The sequence below is a fragment of the Astatotilapia calliptera genome, chromosome 4 (assembly GCF_964374335.1).
Source record: "Astatotilapia calliptera chromosome 4, fAstCal68.1, whole genome shotgun sequence".
Lineage (NCBI taxonomy): Eukaryota > Metazoa > Chordata > Actinopteri > Cichliformes > Cichlidae > Astatotilapia > Astatotilapia calliptera.
The window spans coordinates 14289863-14304834 of record NC_137425.1 but is presented as its reverse complement, the minus strand read 5'-3'; the positions used below and the strand labels follow the sequence as shown (position 1 = coordinate 14304834).

At 42.2% G+C, this 14972-nt stretch overlaps 1 protein-coding gene across 2 annotated transcripts; it reads right to left on the bottom strand.

The window, feature by feature from the left end:
• Window positions 1–891: 891 nt before the first annotated feature.
• Window positions 892–13162, bottom strand: srlb (sarcalumenin b). Of its 2 annotated transcripts, XM_026164960.2 has the most exons (7): window positions 13012–13162; window positions 4927–5022; window positions 4603–4698; window positions 3823–3858; window positions 2726–2842; window positions 2244–2477; window positions 892–2148 (listed from the first exon to the last, which is right to left on the bottom strand). In XM_026164960.2, exons 1-7 carry the CDS (start codon window positions 13067–13069, stop codon window positions 1337–1339), a joined length of 1449 nt encoding a protein of 482 aa, XP_026020745.1. In that variant the 5' UTR covers window positions 13070–13162; the 3' UTR covers window positions 892–1336. The 2 variants fall into 2 exon arrangements, with proteins under 2 accessions (XP_026020745.1, XP_026020746.1); XM_026164961.2 differs by lacking the exon at window positions 3823–3858.
• Window positions 13163–14972: the final 1810 nt, after the last annotated feature.

The following is a 14972-nucleotide window of genomic DNA, read 5'->3' as shown; positions in this document are numbered from 1 at the left end:
AACATGCTAAGGTGTGCAGAGACTCCACAAAGCTGAAGCCAACAAGCAAAATATCCATTGTTCAATGCCCAGACTGTCCAAGTGTGTTTAGGACATCTATTGAGGCACAGTACACAGGAACTTGCGGTAAAAGCTACCTTCTGCTTTCCTTCTCTCCATAGAGGTCAGGGGTCAACTCATGAGTCCTCCTTTACCTCCATCTCACATTTTTTAATTTTCTTTTTTTTGCAAGCTGGGAAATCTGCAAAGATCGACCACACTTTGGCAGCACTTTTCAAAATTTTGCAGCAGAGGTGTGTGCGTGTGTGTGTGTAAATATCTCTCTCTCTAATATATATATATATATATATATTAGAGCCTCATTCATATGTTATTTTTTTATGATCACTTAAAAGAAAGGGCTGAGAAGCTTATCACTGAGGGGAAAATAAACGCTAACACAGCATTTAAATTCTGCTGAAAGCAAATTTATAGACTCAAACAAAAAAAAACAAAAAACAAAGAAAGAGTAACAACAGTTACAAGCAGAGTAAACACACCCACTCTGCACTGAAGACTCTGACCTTTGATCCCTGACCCCTGCTATTCTCAGAGGTTGTCAACAACCAAGACTGGCGAGCATACAAAATTACGAGGAAAAATAACCAAAACAAAAAAACAGCCACATGTGTTGCAGGTGTCAGTAACACAAGGGACTATTGCTTGTGTCAGAGAGAAAATGCATGCACCTTTTGTGATGTCGAACATGCAGTGTTAATCTAATTCAAAAGCAAAGGTTTGGATGTCTAGCTCTGTGTGGCACCCACACAAGGGGCTACTTCAAAAACAGCTTCCTGAAGCGTGTGGAATTAACCTGCTGCAATGCAATTCTCACAAGTTGTCCAACACACATTTCTGTTTCCACTTTTTTCCTTTATTCACATACAAGGGAGCTGGTATTTGACTTTTTTTGTTCAGGATTTAAACTTTTTATTCCTTCTCATTTAATCTTTCCCATTTCCTCTTTTATTCACATCATTGATTTCCCAATCCCAAAGTCCCAGACAGTCCAGAGTGGTTGTGCAAGGGAGAGAGGCATGTTCTCATTTCTTCAGCACTTGTATCCTTAAGCTGCCTTTATCGATGACCCCTCCCGCTATCTCTTTCAATCCTACGGACATTAAATGCACCTCCCCTTAAACTCCTGAGAAAAAAAAAAGGAAAGAAAAAAGCATCTTCTCGCCTCTGTCTCCATTAGTGATACAAGCGTTCTGACAAAAAGCAGGGTTGGCATCGACCAGACCCTTTCTCTTCACCTTCACCTTCTCCTTTCTACCTTTAGAGTATTTTGTGTTCCTCAGTTCTTTCGGTAACGATTCTTTGGCTTCTCACCACAGCCGGTGGCCTCGCAGGAGGACAGGCCAGGCTGCTTGCCAGAGTTAATGCTGCTCAGAAGGGCAGGCAACTCAGTGGTGATTGCCTTCTCAATCTTATCAAGCAGACAGCCTCCGATGTAGGAGCACTGAGCTGACAGAGGCTTGAAGTTGGTGATAGGGTTGATGCCAAAGAAGTCACGGTAAGCGTCGCGGTTGGGCAGGTCAAATTTGCTGACGTTGGTCTTGGCTAGGATGGATTTGAAAATGTAAAACTTGTCTGGGTCATCTACAATTTCCTGGAAGACTAACTCGGGATCACTGAAGAAGCTCATCTTCTCCTTAAAGGTCTGGACGTAGCGGTCTACCAGCAAGCCGTGGATGCGTACACGGATACCGTGCTGGCGGATGAAGGCAATCTTATTCTCCATGCGGTTTTCGATCACCTGATTGAGATCCTCCAGAAGAGAGATCTCCTCTCGCTTGAAGAGCTCCCGGCTGGTGTCAGGTGCATAGTCATATGGCCAGAAGGAACTGACATAGACACGGGGAGGCTCAGTGACATTGATGAGGGGAGCTAAGCTCCAGAAGAGCGCTCCGTAAACTCTCATTAAGTCCTGGGTGGCCAGGTTGTCAGCCTTGTTCAGGATGATGCGAATCTGTGACTCACGACCCTTCAACTGCCTGAAGAGCATCTCTAGCTCCAGACCAACATCCAGCTTGGTGGGGTCAAACACGACAAAGATCAGGTCAGCACGGTCAATGAACCACTGACAGACATCATTGAAAGGATAGCCTAAATGGGAGAAAAGCACAGGTCATAAAGAGCTATACGCAGTTGATTTGTGGTATCTGAAAATCAAAACCTGAGAGCGAGCTTCTTGAGTTTACCTCTTTCCTGCTGTTTCCGGTTCTCAATAATTCCCGGTGTATCTACGAACGTCACACGCTCCAAAAGCTTGTGGGGCATCTCAATACCAATCAGCTTTTCAAGAAAGTTTTGACCAAACTTCTCCAGGGGAGAGAAGGAGCGCGAGCTGTCAGCCGCCATAACGATACCCTCAACAGAGCGGATCTTTTCCCCGTGCATAATAACTGTAAATTCAGAGGTAGTAGGCTCAGCTCCTGCAGAAGGACATCACAGAGGAAGAGAGGAAGAGATTAGCATTGTGGAGGAGAAGCAGATGGGAAAACACACTGAACCTCAGTAAGATGTAAAGCACCCAGTTCTCCAGTCAACTCCCCATCTGATGTAGATTTAGCAACAACTGCACTTTTCACCTTGCCTTTTTTCCCCCCATCAGCGCTGGATTTCAGAACTTAACGTTATTTACTGCTAATTTACAAAATAAAAAATAACATCTTTATGGTACCTGTGTAGAGCTGATAGGGGTGGTCATGCAAGCCCAGGAGGTAATTGATCATGGAGGACTTTCCTACACTCCACGGTCCCAGGAATAGCACCATGGGCTTGGAGGTAATCTCTCCATCTGTTTAGGGCAAGAAGAAACAACACTGATTAAATTATCAGCAGTGTGGTGAAATCATCATCTAGCCAGTCATCTAATCAACCATCTATCCGAAAGGTCTCCCTGCATATCTGTTTATTTATTTTTTTCACTGAAGAGCACATCTGAACAGCACTGCCAATCCAGAGCACAGGGCACATTTTACAAGACTTAAGAAGGAAGGACAGAAACATGTTGTAAAGCTGTTAGGGTGTTTAATAGCATAAAGGAAATTCATTAAAATGCAGCAGCCATAATCTCATGACACACGATAAAGTTTTATACTCTGACAAAGAGACTCGACGGGTCTAGCACAAGCTGTGTGTCTCGTAGCTGTTGTGAGTGGACATGGTGTTTGGGTGGCTGGGTGCAATGTACTACAATGCAACTGACTGATGGAAAAATAGCATTAAAAAAGGGAAAGGAGAAAGAATAAACAAAAAAGCAGACATTAAGCATCACTCCTGGTGCTACTGGAATTTAAAATGATAAAAAATAATAATATTAAAAAATAAAGTGAAAAAGTAAACCAGTTCACTCCTAGCTGAACACTGACCACCCTCTCCCACCAGTGTCCCCTCCTCAAACCTCTGTATCCTTTGTTAAAACCAAAGCTGCACATGCAACCCCATTTATATAAATATATATATATTGTTTTTACAAAGTAATGGTAAGTCATTTTTAAAAAAGTTTAAATAATGTGCAATTTAAACATTATCACACTTAAAGTATGTTAAGAGTGTTTTTACTTCTCTTTTTATTCACTCTCCGTAAAATGAAGCTTTCACCCATGGATCACTTTTGACTACACCTCAGTCATATCGAGTGTCGTCCAAAGTGAAACGTGCTTGAAATTTTGCAACCCACTCAGGGCAAATGTATGAAGACAAATAAGGGGTTGAAAAGAAAGGGCCGAGCACTGCAGGCACTGCCATGCACAGGTAAGCTCTGGCCACACCCACCTGTGGCTGAGTCCCCCAGGGTTCTTCCCGGGTAGGCTGTTAGATGAGGGGTGGAAGAGGGAGTGGAGGGGATGGGGATGAGTGGAAGACAGGAGAGGGTGGAGTATAGAGAAGTGAAGGGAAACAGGAGGTGGAGGAAAGCTCAGTGAGGGAGTGATGTTTCTACAAGCAACATGGAGGGATAAAGTAAAAATGTACATAAACAGGTGGGAGATCCAGGCTGGAGTCTAATCCCATATTTGACCTGCGAAGTGTCAAACATGTCTGTAAACAGATGGAGGACATGCCCGTGTAGTCAGGTGATATGGGGGGGGGGGGGGGGGGGGGGTTTACTCCCATCTTTAAAACGCACATATGCATTGAAAATAGAAGTTGATTTTTTTTTTTTTTTTGCATGCAGGCCTGAAAAGCCACAAGAGGGCGATAACTTTATTTCATTGTAGGAAAGTGGGGTTTTCTGGGCAGTTCAGTGTACAGCTTGGAGTGTTGAGTCCACTGTAAAGAAACAGGGAACAGTGCAATGTTTAACAGAAGGGGTAAAAAAAGACACTACCCTTCTTACTTTTATAATCCCACCCTTAAACCTGATATAAAGAGAGGCTACAGGTAATTTCCAAAGGAGAACATATTGCTGTTAATGCATCAGTTGGAGGTGTAAAGATGCTGTGTTTTTGCAAACAAGTCAACAAATCAGTTACTAAAGCAACTCAAACAGAAAACTCCACACCAACAGGAGAAAGTGAAGCAAAGTGAAGCTGCAGCCGGTGAGCTCGGTGATACCTGAGATCTCGTGCTGCCTCAGTTCGTTGTACTTGTAGGCCTGCTCCATCGGCTTGATGGACGTATGGTAGATCTTCCGCAACCTCTCCAGAGCCGCTGAAGAAAAAGGAGACCAGAGATGATCAAAAGGATGTTAGTAAGGTAAATAAGGTAAACAGTGTTTTCTTTGGATACACTGTTTGTTTTAAATAGCATAAAAATCCTATTGACTTGTCATATTTAGTTTGCTCCCCCAAAAGTGTTAAAGGGAAATCAGGTGGAAAAAAATTAAGAAAATTAAAGCAGTCAGATTTGTAACATGCCTCTTTCACCTTCAATCCTCACCTGCATAGTCTCCTGCTTTTTCCTCCATTGCAAGCCGCAGCGTCTCATCGATGTGAGATCTGTCTCTAAGGACGGAGGTAACATCTTCTTCTTCTTCTGCAGAAACATCACAAACATCAACAGCAAATTCAGTTTGTTTCAAGACCTCAGCGTATGCCTTAAATGGCCAGCTTGATATTTTAAGAAAATAAACATGGGAGGTCTGATTTGTTCAACGGCAGTTTAATAAAGAAGCAGACACTGGGTTTGTTGACAGGTGCCATGCCATGTTTATTAAAGCTTTGCTATTACATGACGGTCTGTCTGGCCAAAGATCAGTGAAAAGAAAGACTTGACTGATTTTGTAGTGGATGCAAATAAATAAAATGTTTTAATGTGAGCCTTGTATAAAGGCATTATATGGAAGAAAACAAAAAAAATAAAATCAGCAATTCAATGATTTTTGCTGTATTTTCAGATTTTATCAAGTCAAGTTAGGAAATTAAAGCACCTAAACTCCCCCCGCACAATCCACCAACTAAACACTTTCGATTTGTAGTTATTAGTATCTAAATATTCCCTTTTTAGATTACATTTTTTTGCATGACTATTCATTGAGGGCAAATATTTTTTGATGTAGTAGAAGCTCTCAACTGACACACCAACTGTTGGTTAAGTGAACTAAATAGTAGCCCATCTAAGGTATTGACATTCTAACCAACCCCCCTTTAAATGGAATATAGTTGCTAAGTTAGCATTTACATTCAGATGTAGGTCCTGCATGTCAATATACACATTTTAACTGAGCTATAAGCTTGTTTCATGTCCGTGTATGAGCGTGTGTGTAAGAGAGAAAGAATGACCAAGAGAAAATATTTGCTCACTAGTCATGTCCACTTTTGAACATGTCGGATTACTTAGATCACAGCTCTTAGTACAATCAGGTCTTAATTTAGAAAGCAAATGCTGAAAATAAACAAAGACATGTGTTTGGCATCAGCGCGGGCTATATAACAACAGCAAAGATAAGGCAGACTGACAGAGAGAGGGACTTCCCCGGTTTCGTAACAGACGAGGAGGAGAACTCAAAGCCGGACTGAGTGTTCCCAACAATAATATACATGAGACAATGGTGTGCAATCCTCTGTCTTTTCTCATCTATATTTATCCACCAATCACAGGCTCATCAGGCTGTGAGGCCTGTCCTTGTGTGCCCAGGCCTCAGTACAGACCCCTTCCACAACGCCTCCCACACGCCAACCTGCCACAAGATATATATAGCAGCAATTGGGAAGTCTTCCTGGTTCACACTTCCATGCCCTGGGAGCTTATGGGTCTGAGCATCCAAGCTACCAGACACCCCCTTAACAGAACTGTTAAAGAATTTTAAAGGTATTTAAGAGTGTGGAAGATTGACTCTGATATAGGAGCACCTGTTGAATTATTAACTGCAGTCATTTAGTTGTAAATAAGACTGTGGAAAGCACAGAATATTGATCTTGTTCTTAAACCAATTACATGCATACCTTCTGCCAGCAAATTCAGTTTACTGGCGCTGATAAGTTCAAAATGTTTTAAGCAGCACAGAGAAAAATGAATATAAGCTCATATAATCGCCTGCACTTTACCTGACTTTCTCAGTAAAAATACACAATTTTATTGCAGTTATATAAAACTAACACCACTTGCACAGAGGATCAGAAAAAGAATGAAAAGTTGGTTCAGTCACTGGCGGCACAACCCTCTGATCTCAGCTGGTGTCTGTGAAGAAATAATCGTATCCTGGCATTTATGTAATGCTCCTGAAAAAGTGACTGGGGGTAGAGCAGAGGTGCTCAAATGGGAAGGTAAAAAAACTTCCAGACTAGAACTGCAGACACATCATTTCATGTACAGTGTTGAATAATGTAAGATCCTCTCAGTCCGTCTGTTATTGTGAAATAAGTGGCGTTTCTCACAGATACTGACACACTTTTTGAGAAAGTTGATTGGCTGTAAGTTGTGGGTGGAGTGAGTAAAAATCAGAAGGTGACTTAAATATTCTTTGAAAAACTCAACTATAGTTCCTCCAACTCTCTGGTGTCACCATAGACCATATTCATCAGCAATGTTCTCTCAAACAGAAAGCTTTCTTTCAGAAATAATATTTAAAATGTCAAAACCAAAACTGCAGAGCAAAGTCACATATCAGATGTTCTTTTAAACATCTGATAAACATCACCCCCTCAGAGGGCAGTGCTGCTGCAGCATCCTGCGCCACAGCCTCGAGTAAAGCCACCGGCCATGTGGTGAATGACTTCTAGTGTTTCTGGCCAAGCGTCAGAATGGCACGTCGCTTTGGATGAATCCAACGCTGCATCAAATGACAAGTAAAATCATCCGAAGGCCTGTTTGTTTACAAGCCTCAAGCAAACTTATGTTTATATTTATGAGCCTCGAGGCTTGTAAATCGACTCTTTCACTGAAATGAACTGAGTTCAATATAAATGTTTCTCATTCATGAAAAATGCAGCCCGCATTTTCTGATCACAGAAATCCAATTGGAGCATTTCAGTATGTGCACATACAAAAACAATAAACGACCACAAAAGACCCCCGAAATTACAAATCTCTGGGGCTTTAACTGAAACCCGAAAGGTTTCTCCTTTGCTGCGTGGAGGCAGTGACACAGTGCTGATTCTCACCGAGTCAACCTGCTAAAAATAAGCCTGTGTAATGTTTCTGCCGGCACGACGCAAGAACAAGAGAAACCAAAAGGTTAGTAGCCAGAATAAAAGGAGGGTACGAGCAACACTGCTAACCCATATATTGTATGTGGCTACATAGTATCAGGCAGAAAGCCTTCCTTAATCAGCCCATACAATAAAAAATTACATTCATTTCTTGCGTGTGAACTCCTAATGGCAAGTGTGCCCTGTCTTTATTCTAGTGGATTAACACAATGAAAGCAGAGATGCAGTAATGTGAACTCATGTGACTTCCTATGTTGTGACAACACTTTACCCTTTTGTACAGAGAGTACTGTTTTATTTTATTTACTTTTATATGCTCATTACTTTTATCTTAGTTTAGTTTGGTTATTTTATTTATTTGCATTTCAGGAAAGTAAAGAAAATATTTCTCGGCGTAACCACTGTGTTTTGCATGTATATAATACACTTCTTCATTTTTGATTCTGCCAAGTTTAATAATATATAGTGCACATATGCACTAAACACATAGAGGCGAAAGGAGCACTGTTTCATTGGGTTTGGCAGTTTGGAAAAATGCAAGCATTTAGGGAAGAAGTGTTTATTCGAACACATGTTAAACATGTTAAAGACAAATTACATCAAACCTTCTGCAACTTTTTTTCCACAGCGACTTTATAATAAATCGGATTTAGCTCTGACAACAACTACAGCCTGCGCAAAGCTGCTTTTGTTCATGTGACCTTTAGAACACCACTAAGTGATGTCATCTGTTTGTGATCCATGACCGCTTGGTTGCATTTGAATCTGAGCCACATTGCTCCGGTTATCTGAGCAGGTTACAAGTTTTGAATAGAATGTGATCATATTGCAAAATAGAGGGGATGTGCCCTCTGATGAAACCCACCAGAGGGCAGAGAGGGTGATTCCACTTGAGGACTAAAGTGGCTGTCGATGACCAGATCCCATCTCTTCCACACGCCATCACTGCAGTACTACAGGGATTGCTAAAGCCTCTGTAACTTGACTCATCACTCAGAGAAGTCATGTCTTTTAACGCTAGCTCCTCGAGAGGGCCTTAGCGGCTGTGAACTTGTTAACACCTTCCAATCCAGTCGATCCCTAATTAGGACAGAGCTCCGCAAAGATCAGAGAGGTAATGTTGCCCGTGGACAGTGGGCCTTGCATCAGTGCTCAAAATTAACCCTGAAGGTGGCAGGGGAGCTGAACCCTGTCCTCGCTGAGCTCGTTGCCACACAACCGCACCACAGTTTGGAGAAACATTCTGGTGGCGTCGGTACATCCCGCTGAACATCTAAGCCGTCCACTGCGGCAATTATAGGCAGATCTCTTATGACCTACCAGCCATTGGAAACCAGCTTGAAATATGCTTCGCTTTCCTATTTAATTACATTAACCCACAAGGTTAATTTCTTTTGACTAAAGAAGATAAATTTAATCCATCTTTAATCTATGCTCTGATTATCCTGATATATGTTGTGGTCTTTTCCAAACACTCAATAAATATTTATGCCCAAAATGCTGATTTTAAGTAATTTGATTACATGTAAATGTTCCATGTAATTTTCTTCCATAAGTACAGTGTAAAATATTCAATTTAATGGAATCTGAACAGATAAAATGTAACTGCTATGCTTTCAATGTATATCAAGCATATTTTCCTTCATGACTGATTATCTGAATAAATAAACCTTTAATACATCAGTCCGTATTTCACTCAAAATTATAGCTTCATGTTTATTGAGGGCAAAGAATCACTTTGTTGAGATTGTGTGCGTGCTGATATGTGCCTGTATATAATGACCATCTGTATAACTGTGGAACCCCCGGGATCATATTATGCTTACAGCACAGTCGAAGTAAATTGAATTAAAGTGAACATGATGAGGGTAGCAGCCCTGGAAACCCCAGTTAAAGGATTTATCCTGCACAAGCAGCCCTAATCTGAAGGCAGAATGTTTCCACCAGAAAGATCCACCGAGAAGCAATGATTCGAGTCAAATTTAAAGAGAAAGAAAAAATGTTTACATGACCAATGGCTTGTAAAGTGCCTCCGCTCTCATTTAAAATTCATGAATGCAATTAAGCAAAACTACTTTCTCACTAGTGCCCATTTCAGAAAGGCAGGAAACATACTTAAACCAAAGCAGATGAATGTGAAAATAAGCCTGCTGCCAGCCTATAAGGATGCCGGTTTCCTCCTTCGGTGAGGGTCAGAGGTGCGAGAGCACAGCTGTGCAGGGTGTGGTGAGAAGATACCACAGATGGCAACAGGTGGCACTGCTTGCAGCTCGTACTCCCACACAGTCAAAAATAGCCCTACAATGGGTCAGAAGATGGACAGAGGAGGGGTGGCAAAATGACTGCTGCCTATTTTAAGGTTTTGACTGTTAGTCAGTTTGGAGACTTTAGAGATATCCTCACCCTACAAACTGACTGTGTAGTACACAGGCTAGCCAAGTGAAAAGCATGATGCATGTAAATTTAAATGTGCTACAAATGCGTGGCTTTGCTTGTATGCGCTAATTAAATTTCTGAAAATATAACAAGTAATGGAATTGAGTGTTTATCACTTAGCAATTATCACTGTTATTGCTTTTCTTTTTTTTTCATTAGTTTTACTATGTCATACAATAATGAACAAGCCACCAAACAGTACCGGGGGGGTTGCATCAAGGGTAGGGACAGGCTCAAAGAAAGGTTCGAGGGCAAAGGCGCTTTACGCTGGAGTGTTGATCTGATGCCTCAGTCCCTGCTCGCCTGTTTTAGAGCCAGGAAAGGACGTCAGGTGCCCTTGGGGCTGCGCGGCTCGTCTTAGGAAGCATGTGTAATAAAGTCACCGAGTATGACTGGCGTGTCCCTTGCACTACGTCCAGCCTAGGGATGTCCTGCGTGCCATTAGAGGAGAATCACATGGAGACCGTGCTCCTTTAACTTTCAGTGTCTCCCCTCTGCAAAGTGAGGAGGCCAAAGATATTTTTACTGAGTGAGGATGGATAGTATTGCCACCAACTATAAACACAGCAGTGTGAAGAAATAGTCTGAAGGACCAAAACGGCTGAAGAACTGTTAGTGCTTATTTAATGTGGGCAGAAATATTCTACACATAGCACTTTTGTCCTTTTTGCTGACTCTCAAGTTCTGAGCGCTGCCTGTTAGACAAGTAATCTTTCTACATTTGCACCAGCGGCTGTTTTAATTCACTACAATTTTACCAATCTCAAGGTACTTTAGATAGTAAAGTGAAATTTTAAGCCTCTTCACAGTTTACCCAAAAGTTTGCTATAATGTAACAAACACAATTGTAGTCCTTGAATGGTCAATCGTAGCCATTCACACAAAACATTCTCTGCCTACAGAGCCTATGTTTCTCAGTACATGCCAACACTGAGCAGTGTCACATCCACACAAGAAACCTGCAACTTCCAGCAGCTTGTTTACGCCGCCAAAAACATAGCTCGTGAAAAGTTTTAGCTTTTTAATGACTGCATGTTAATGTCAGGTGAGAAAAAAATTACTGTTGGTTTATAAGATGTTCACATTGCTGCACATCAGCCTAGTGATATCTAAGCTTAAAAGATGACTTGCATCATTTGGTGTTCTTGCTTTATATCAAAATGTGGATACTCCAATCAATCAGCTAAGGCGATCAATGCTGGCCATGCAATCAGCCGCTTTAGGCTTTTTCCATAAGATTTGACATGATCAGTTTCTGTGTTAATATGTCAGCCCTGATGCAGCCTTCAGGTGTATTTTTTTTAAAAGGATATAAGATTTTCTGGTGGATTAATAAATCTGTATGCTAGGCAGCCTGTGATAAAATGATAGCATATTAACACCACATTGCTTTCGAGGGCGGTTACACCTTCGTGTCCATCCTGTAGAGTTCAGTGGAATTCCTGAGAGTTGACTGAACCAAATAAAAACACCATAATTACACACCGAGACAAAAAGAGTTCATGACTCAGTGTTGCCATACCCTGGGGGTATTTCAACATAAAGTCCTTTTTAGCTCTGCAGCAAAAATCAATACACAGTATGCCTGTGGAAAATATTCACAGACAGGGGGCCACCGTAAGACATCTGCACGAGCCTGCAAAAAAGGGCTCTTCGAAAGCTTGAGCTGCAAGCCACGGCCCGGCCCCTCCAGCCTGGAGAATGCATGTCCCTAAAAGGCCAACTGCTGGGAATAAATTGTGATTGTGACAGTGCAGCAGCTGTGCAGTGTGTCTAAAGGGAAGCATGGAACTGGGAGGGGTGACGATTCAGGAGGGATGGGGAGGGTAGAGGGTCTAGAGGAGGGAGGGAGGAGCTGTAGGGAGGGGGGGGGGATTTGGGGTTGGGTTTCAGGAGCCCATCCAATCTTAGACACCTGACAGCAGCTTGGAATATGGAGGCCTGGGTCCCGGCTGTGGAGCTGAACGCCACCCCAAGGACGGACAGGGGTGACAGACAAGGGTAACAATACCCGCGCTAGTCCAGCCCCAGAGACCAGTCCGCATTTTTAGAATGGGTAATCTGGGCGCAGTTATGGGTGATCAGCTCGCTGTGACATTCAGCTCCATGGGTGCCCTTTGATATAGTTAGGATGTATGTTGTTTTGGTGTTATGGTTGTCATTCTTCAGACTGTAGCAGGTGAAACCGAAGAATGAAGCAAACAGACCGAATTAGCGCGTGCAGAAAAAGCTCAGCGTCCATTCAGGCTCCCACGTGGCCGTTCCCGTCTCCTTGGTTAGACTAAGACTTTCCATCAGCTGGTGCCGTGCATTAGGACAGCTGACATGCTGTCAGTCCACAGTGGAGGCCGAACGGCTTTGAATAATCCCGAACTTCAGAAACTCGCCCAAACGCGATTTGTTCATACATGAAAAGTGACGGCTGTTCCAGTATGCCATGAAACATTTGATTTAATAATGAAGAGCATTAGAAAGAGACAGGTAAATCCACAACTCTGTAACACGTGCCAGCTTTTTAACTATAAACTGGGACAGATTTAAATAGCTTAGCCTGGTGGTAAAGAAAGGCTGGGGTAACATTTCTGTCTGTCTATCCTTATCCTTGGGTGGTGCTGTACTCTGCCTCTAAAAGCCAGTGCCATTTGTGGCCAAACTGACCCTACAATAGACACAAAAACCTACAGGACAGCCTGTTTTCAATAATATGACAGGCCATTTCTGGCCATCCTCTGAATCTTTGAGGAACCATTGAAGTATCAAGCTGACAAAGCAGTCAAATATGGTGCTATTTATTAACCATTCATTAACCCTGCTTCTAAACTTATGCCACATCACCATTTCAATCATCAGCGGTACTTGTACACAAACATTTCTCACGCCCACGGTGCACCAGCTCACCTAAAACAGCAAGTTTTACCAAATTGCTTCTGAATCTTACCTGCTGTGGCCTGCAAAAGCAGCAGAGAGAGGAAACAGATCGAGACTGCACCCTTCATGATGGCTGCCAGGAGAACTCTGATAGTCACACAGACTATATATACCAAGGCAGGAAGGTTAAAGTGCACAGAGAGAGAGAAGAGGTGGGATACAGAGATGGCCAGCTGGTGGAGGGGCTGAGATCTGTGTGTGCTCGAGGTGTTACAGGAGTCTATCGTGCCACAGGGACTCTACATGTGCAAGCAGCTGACTCTTTCTTCTTTTTAGCGGGAGGCTGCAGCTCAGGCCTCGTCATAAGTGCACAAGAGTTGGCTCTATCCTCCATAGCAAATTCACTCAACTCCTCACTAACAATATATATCACATAATTAATGCCAGAGACTTGAAATAGCCACATTTTTTATGTGAATAAGATTTTCACAGATATTAAGTAATATAATTCTTCTTTTTTCTAATTATTCTCATAGTGGATAAATGCCAAATGCATTGAAGTAGCTCAAACTGGGACCTATGCATTCCTTTTCTTGGTGAGTACTTGATTAATAGAGCAACAGGAATCTCTTATCTGTTAGTTAGTTAGCATTGCTCAGCACAAAAGCTGCAAACAGGGAAAAAATATAGGTGCTGCTCTGCTATGATCCGACCAAAACACCATAATTACGAGACTAGCACCTCTCCCAGGAAGTTCACTAATTAAGGAACTGCAGTTTGCTTGTCTAAACCAAATAACAAAGCTGTGTCAGCCAAGAGCTGGAGTATTTGCTGCAATTTGAATGAATAGTACAGCTGTGTCTAAAGAGACTGTCTTCCTCTTATTTAACTAAAGCATTATCAAATTTGAAACAAAAGAAAATAATGACTGTAACAGCTTTACTAACCCATCTCCATGAATTTCTAGATTTAGTAGGCTTAAATGTGCTGCACTGAAGCATTGAAGGGAACTGTCAGACTCTTACTCTGGTAAGGAAGACTTACTTGGCTGCCGTATTGGTTAAAGTAATCACCAAAAGAGAGTGTGAGGGGATGAGAGAGCTGCAGAGAGGGTATGTCGGAAGCATGAGGACCCCTGAGTCAGACTTGAATCCCTGGCACAGCTAAAGGCTGGGCGGATTACTGCTTTATCACACTCAGGCAGATGTAGTGTGGCGAACATAATCTCACAATTCCTCAGGAATCAACATCTCCACTGTAAATTAATCCCCAAATATGGCAGAAGTTTCTTACCCAAGCATGCCTTTTCCAAATGACTCGGGAAGCATGTCCAAACATTACAGCGTGTTCATTTTAGAGCGGAAAACAGCATTAATCCTCAGATAGTTCACTGGTGCTGGGGAGTAGTTGGGGGCTATGGTTTCCCAAAAAGTTGATTCTGTTAATCTGGAAACATTTCATCACTCATCCAGGTGACTTCTTCAGTCTCAGCTGACTGCAGGTTTCCCCAAACTTATAAACAGTACATTTGCACAATGACTGAAACCAACAGCACTGATGAACAATGGGCTTTTCAATCCCACACACCCCAAGATTCACTATTTGATGAATACTGTGATCCGATTTTTAGGAAAAGACAATTTTTTTAAATTTTAACAGAGTTATGTGATTTTTAAAATGCAAAAGGGCCAAAATGACCCACTTTGGTGGTTCTAGTGTTTTTTAACGGGCTTCATAATGTGAGTGGACTGAGAGATATTTGTGTACGCTGGCTAAAGTTATTGACCAGGGGGCTGTCCTTGGAGTTTTTGATGGAGCATAGAGGAACCCAGATGTCTGCAGATGTCTCTTGACATCTCTCAAGAGGGTTTTTGGTTGCTGCCAGCTGCTGCAGCACTCCTTCATTGTTTCCTTCACTAGCACATTGTCCAGCTTTGCCACTGGCTACTCAAGGGCTTGTGAGTAAAACTACTGCATGTGCTCTTGTTTTGTTTTCCTGATTGCTTTGCAAGTGAAAGGCTGAAAAAATTT

Bases quoted from the DNA above. Each gene is read 5' to 3' on its own strand.
- srlb (XM_026164960.2), bottom strand. From the start codon at position 13,069: ATGAAGGGTGCAGTCTCGATCTGTTTCCTCTCTCTGCTGCTTTTGCAG. The intron at 2,843-3,822 runs GTGGGTGTGGCC...TGCCCTAAACAG, and splicing joins CCTGGGGGACTCAGCCACAG to ATGGAGAGATTACCTCCAAG. The intron at 2,478-2,725 runs GTACCATAAAGA...GTCCTTCTGCAG, and splicing joins CCCCTATCAGCTCTACACAG to GAGCTGAGCCTACTACCTCT.